Source organism: Oenanthe melanoleuca, chromosome 3 (assembly GCF_029582105.1).
Source record: "Oenanthe melanoleuca isolate GR-GAL-2019-014 chromosome 3, OMel1.0, whole genome shotgun sequence".
NCBI classification, from domain to species: Eukaryota; Metazoa; Chordata; class Aves; order Passeriformes; family Muscicapidae; genus Oenanthe; species Oenanthe melanoleuca.
The window spans coordinates 31,266,751-31,273,455 of record NC_079336.1 but is presented as its reverse complement, the minus strand read 5'-3'; the positions used below and the strand labels follow the sequence as shown (position 1 = coordinate 31,273,455).

Sequence of the window (6,705 nt, the reverse complement as noted above, 5' to 3'; positions counted from 1 at the left end):
CAAATTACATTGAAAACCATAAAGAAAAATTCTTTTTATAGCAAATATTGAATATTAGTACTTCAACAGAACTGTAAGACACTACAGGTACTTCACTTATTTCCAATGGTTTGTGTGTATTTAAAATACAGAGCCAATATTCAGGGCAAATTGGGTGTTATTTGTACCTTGCAGGACTAGAGGCCAGGAGTGAAAAATTATAAAATTTAACACCGTGCTTTGCCTGTGAAGTAACTCTTGAGTATTCTAATAGAGATGAAAATATATTCTCTGCATAAGTATTACTTTCACCCTTCACTTTTTACTCTTTTCACTTCTCAGGATTCCAGACACTTAATTTTCAGATTGATTAAGCAAGGTAATTAATTTTAAACACTGATTTCAATGGCAGTACTCAAATATATTCATATACCTTTAAGACTGAAGGCCCAAAGCCACAGAAGGCAATTCTTATTATAAATAACTAAATAAACTAGTAGTAAATAAACTAAATAAATGAGTAGTAATGCCCAAACTTTGCAGTTATCCTGTCAAAACCCTTACAGGTAACCTAAATAACAAGATGTTTATTTCTCACCTGTACTACTGCTCAGTAGTTAATCATCCTCCTAAGAGCATCATAGCATTTCCATTTGTCTGGGATGTAGAAAGGCTCAAAGATGTGAGGGAAGGGAGTGTCATAGCCACATACTCTTGTAATAGGAGCTTCTAAATTCAAAAAGCATTCCTCCTGTTAACAGAAATACAGAATAAATGTTAGTGAGGACATTATTTTCAGGAGTCTTGCATCACAAATGGAGGTCAAATGAACTTTGCTAGACTGACAGTCCTGGAAACTCAAAAGCTCTATTTATATCAGTGAATAAGTAGTCATAACCAGAATAGTGCTTCCTCTTGCACAAAGGTCCTTATTAGAAAAATAACTTGTATTAGTTATTTTCATTCTCTACATGTGTGCTGCATTAAATCATAGGCAGGTTATATTTAGTACATCTGCTATACATCCAGAAAACTGCTGCCAAGAAACTAATATTTTAGGAACAAAGGATTAAGAGTCTCTTTCCTGTGCCACTTTGAAACACACAGAAAAATTGTATAATCTAAGAGAGCATATTATTTGTTGGATAAAGAAACATCATATTCAAACTTCTTTGAACTCTTAGATTAAGGTTCTGTCTAAGCATTAAGCAGTTGCAAAAATTAAGTAGATTTGCGTATCTACAACCTTTGAGTCAAATCCATGCTCTACTCAACCCCCTACAATTTGTGTTCTACTTGGAGATAAGATGTGATCATGACTGTGAAATTGTGGCAGAAAACATTACAAATACAAATACAAATACATTAATTTGGAAGTAATCTGTAAATATGTAACATTATCAGCCTTAATAACCAAATAAATTGTGGTTTCCACCTTCTTACTCTCAAGTACCAGGCTAATAGCATGGACCACAAAAATCTGTGAGAAGTAGATGTAGAAATAAGTTAGCCAGACCAAACTGATGGTGATGCTAATTATCAGCTCCCTTTCTCCACTTTCTCTTTGTACAGGTATTTGCTTTTCAAAGCAGACAAATGAAGTGATAAAACACGTCTCCTCCTGGTCTTTCCTTTATGGAGTGCAGTAACTGAGAAATCCTGGCCAACTTCCCCTGTACTTGGCTCAGCAAAGTGGAAGATGAAGTATTATCTACCAGTCCTTTTCTGCCAGGCCCACAAGGAAAATAGTTAAAAAGCTTTGCTTTTCTACAAACGAGTGCTAAGTATTTTCTCAGACTGATGAACTGTTTTGAATGCACACTGCCTTGCAGTCCATGGCAGCCTGGCTTTACTCACTGTGCTTTCCATACATGGCAGTATTTGGCAGTATAGAAGGTACTGTAACACACTGAGATCACAACCTTTCACTCCAGCATTGTGAAGTGGGTTTTTCTGGACAACAAACCAAAGTAAAAAGTCCAAGAGATTGTGTGATTGCACACAGTATTAATTACACTTAATAGTGTACCAGAAATAGTGTACAAGAAAACTTCACAGTCTGAGTAGGTCTGAGATAAAATATACATGAAAACACTATAAATATTTTTGAACTCCATTTCTGGGCACTCTTTTCTTTGTAAGGCAAAAGATTCACATTAGTACAAAGTCCTGGGAAGTAGAGTATAATAATTGCTTTATCTGCCCACGAGGTAGATCATGATGTTCTACTCTGACCTGCTGGTAAGGGTAATTTTGACACTAAACAGACCTTGATTCCCATGTTTTAACTCACCAATAAGGCAATAGTTTTTGTACCATTCCAAAACTGACTGCCCAATCCACCTGTCAGCTGCATGACACCAAAACGTGCAAGCATATTCTAGACCCACAGCCTTCCAGTACTGCAGAGCTGTTTTCAAGTCCCCAGCACAGACAACTATCTAGAAGACAGATGGTTTAAACAAACTGGTACCTTTCTAGGAAAGATGTTAGAAAAAAAATTTAAATTGTTTTGTAAGTAATGTATTAGGCATGGGATTTCTGAGTCAGTGTAAAATGTTTACTTTTGAAAACCTATATGAAAAAATCATGCTCTATTAGCAGGATATCCATAACTTTCAAAATTCAATTAAAAATATTATTTTGTTAGAAAAATAAGTGCTTACAAAAGCAACAGCTATAGTTATTAGTTCAATATATCCAAATTTTCCTTAATGTAAAAAAAATCCAACAAAACATTAAATCTCTCTCTGCTTCCTGACTGCAGAGGCCAAATTCTGGCCCAAGTTATTCAATATGACCTTTGCCAATTTTCCTTCATTTGCTTGATTTTCACTCAAAGCTTTCTGGAAAATATATTATTATATTAGGATATAAAGGCATATAATTGGTCACATAATTCTATTTCAACATTTGATGCTTAATACACACTTACTAAGACTTCAAGAGCACAGGTCTCAGTAAAAATCTGTTCTTGAAATTCACAGCAACCAGTCAAATACATCACACACACAACACTTTAAAACAATCACACACCTTGAATTTTAGAATAGGAGCTAAAACCAAGGACTTGCTGGATGTTGCTTAATTGTATGTGAAATTGATCCTCCAGTATGTTGTACATACTATCAATCTATTTCCCCAGATTACAATATCCTAGTATGCTAATATAGAAAACTTTATCCTAGTTTATTTTAGCTTTATTTAAAAGTACACTTTACTTTTATCAGAGATTCAGGTAGTCATTGCTAAACCAGGGCTTCTGAGTTAAAAATTCTATGAGTGAGAACTGCAGACATTTGCAGAGATACACAGTTGCACAAAATGGAAAAAATAATAAAAAAAACCAAGTCTCCATTATTGGGCATTACTGAAAGAAATCACTACTCATCCATCTGCAATGTATGGAAAAATAAAGCAATCTCATCTGCTGTTTGGAGAAAGTGCTTTCAGACATCTGGTCAAGAAGAAGATAGTAAAAAGATTTTTCTTTTGCTCCAGCCTGTCCTTCCTCTGAAGGGAATCTCTACAATTGCACAGTCATAGTAAACAGACCTTCTCATGCAAACACTTTGGTAAGTAAGTACTGGTAAATGAGACTATTTAATGCACAGCTAGCATATCAGACAGATTCAAACTCAGTCTTTTCCCCTATTATAGTCTTAATTTCTTTATTTCCATTTTTTTTTTTTTGGATCTATTCCACTTTTTCTCTCTAGCTGGCATGGATTAAAATTCATAAACAGGATTTTTTTTTAAATTTTCATTTCTACTTGTGTGTAGAATACTTCCTAAGTGAGAAAGCTTTCCTTTAAAAAGAAATTATTTCTGCAACATTTTATGTCCTCGGGGTCTCCCATACTATTCTTATTTTACAACACTACAACCCCAAAAAATTAACAGCTGCTAGAATGTCAGATGGCTACTACATAATACCACTGATTTTACAACTCCTTTTTCCATACAGGAATTTACTTTCTGAAGGATGATAAACAAAAAGTTTATATTAAAGGCTAATATGAATACAAAGAGCTGGATAGATCTTGATATATATTTTGCTCTTACAGCTACTGTATTAAAAAGAAGATTAAACATAAAGTCCATTCCACAAGGCAAACCGTAGGAACATTCTTCACGCAAGAGTACTCGTTTTTTGGCTGACAATAACTAAAAAATTTAGACTCAGGAATTCATGACAGGTTGCAAAGCTTTAATTAAATTGTGGTCAGTTCTGTCAATCAGAATTCTGAATTTTGTCATCTTATCTACAGATTATAAAATTTTAAAAACCACATATTTAATTGAAGAACTTTTCAGGGGGAGAGCTTATTGCATCAGACTTTCACTTTCTGTTCTGGATTTTTATTCAGATTTATTTATGCTGTTGCCTTAAACTAAAGTGTGAGGCTTAAACAGTTAAGAAAATTGATTTCAGATAACTTTGTTGGTGATTGTTACATCTATATTATCTATTACTTCCACATATGGATTTTCAACTGTAAATTACCTACTATTGTAAAAATAAGACAAAACCTACTATAGGTTAATAAGGAACACCACAATCTCAAATACAATAAAATCTATTTTTCAACTCATAGCTTAGATTTTCAAAAGAAGCTTTCCAAAGACATTGTCAATCAAGCCTCATTTTGTAAAATGTGGATTTCATGCAATAAAGCTGACACTAAATAAAGATTAAACGTTTTTCTCCTTGGTTTCTGCTTAAAAATGTCGTATTTTAAAAATCTACTTTCTGTAACAGAAAAGTCAAGCATCTGTACTTTTCATATATTTCTCATTTGTAGCACAGTACTTTCCTTTACAGCTGCTATTACCAAATGCTACACATTTTAAACATAATTTGCTTTGACAACATATATATGTCACATTCCTATGAACACTCACTTCTATGAGTTACATAAGTACTATACAATGCACTCACAAGATATTTTCAAGTTGAGATCTGTGTAGAAAGACCTATACATTCTTTCTTTATAAGAACTTTTTCTTTCCAACAGCTTAGCCATTTTTGTCTTAAAATAGTTTTATAAAGCTTTTCCTGATAGTTTTCCTGATAGACACAATTTTTCCTCCGAGAACTCTGCAGATGTATGTTGTAAACTTTTAACTTCTATCAAAAATTTGTCTCCTTTTCAAATCACTTTAAGACTATATATTTATAACTTAGCACAGTTTAATAATGACCCATTTTATTTGTTACCAATTATTTGAATTTATGTAACTAATATCTTGTCAAATACAGAAAAATAGCTGCTAAAATTATTTACTTTGTGATTGCCAAAAGAGATAGTATTTTTACTTACAAAACACTTCAGTAATTATAAAACAAAGAAAAATTTAGGGGAGAAAAAGTCTCTTCTGTGTAATTCATTGCCTTATTACCATTAAAAAGCAATTAACTGCAAATATTGTCTTTCCAGTAATAAATCACATAAAACAGTATTCATAGAATAATTCAAATTTATTCTATAAAAGATAAAGTATTATAACATAAAATTAACAATTCATATACAGGCTTAAAGACTGCCTTTGAATTTCATTTCAGCCAGCTTCAAAAATGAATAGAACAATCTTTAATAACCCAATACACAACTGGTATGGTCTGTTAAATTTTCCTTATCAATTTAACAACAGAACCACACCAACAAACATTCACAGCAAGAGCATTAACTAAAAGATGTTGGAATTAGAGCCTTGGTCAGTGGCTGAGTTGACTTGGTGGTGTGCAGAACTGCACAAAGAAATCAGCACTGCATTCCCAACATATTTACAATACCAAACAAAAAAACTCCACAAACCAAACAAACATAAAACTTTATTTATGTCAAATAATTATATTTTCAACAAAGAGGAACAATATTTTAAAAGTAATTTTTATTCTTCACAACCTATCCTATGTTTTATGCAAAAAAGCAAAGACTTTGTATGAAAATATTATACTATTTAAATTTACTCTGGTAGAATGTAGGACTAGAAATGAAATACATTCAGTTCAGAAGACAACACAGACAGGAATTAAATTCTTCCTAGTAAATGTATAATTTGCATTGTTTGGGGTATGAGGTGCAGCAGCCAGCACAATTCTTCTCCACAAAATAAATGGGCCAAGACACTCAAGAGGATGTGGAATGACTTCCAGGTTATGGAATATGCTGCTTTAAGTGAACCCTAAGAATATCTTTTGGCAAGTCAGGTTTTTGATAATTAATTGCAATCCACTAGATGATAACTTCCCACCTTTTTGCTGCAAGTACTAGAAATATAATTTTTTTTCCTAGGCAATTGTGTTAGATACACAGAATATGACAAAATTATTCAAATAGAATTTTTCCTCTGTATAACAGCAGTCCACCTTACTTCAAAGTCATTACAAATTATGTTATTCTATAGGATATTCCAAGTTTCCTGGACACTTATTTAAGTGGCAATTACAAACATTTGCACCAGGACCCACATATTTTCTAAAAGCAGGCCCAGAGCCCCAGAGCTAGAAAGATTTCCCAGGCCCATGAGTATCTGAACATTCTTGCTCTATTTAGCTACTTGGCATTACTGACTGATCTGTTCAGTAAATGATCCTGCAAACTGCTACACGTACAATAACATGGCTGAATAATCCCAGTGAAATCAACAGAGCTAAAGTGCCTGCATAAAATTGTTCTTACGTGAAAATGTTTGCAGATCATAGGTCATTTTACTGCATGA

The 6,705-nt window shown here is 33.0% G+C and overlaps 1 protein-coding gene across 1 annotated transcript in view; it reads right to left on the bottom strand.

Moving 5' to 3' along the window:
• Window positions 1–577: 577 nt before the first annotated feature.
• BCKDHB (branched chain keto acid dehydrogenase E1 subunit beta) overlaps window positions 578–6,705 on the bottom strand; it is a 101,520-nt gene continuing 95,392 nt past the window's right edge. Inside the window, exon 10 of the mRNA XM_056487759.1 lies at window positions 578–730. Coding sequence (XP_056343734.1) covers window positions 590–730 — 141 coding nt within the window. The 3' untranslated portion in view covers window positions 578–589. The remainder of the gene's footprint in view (window positions 731–6,705) is intronic.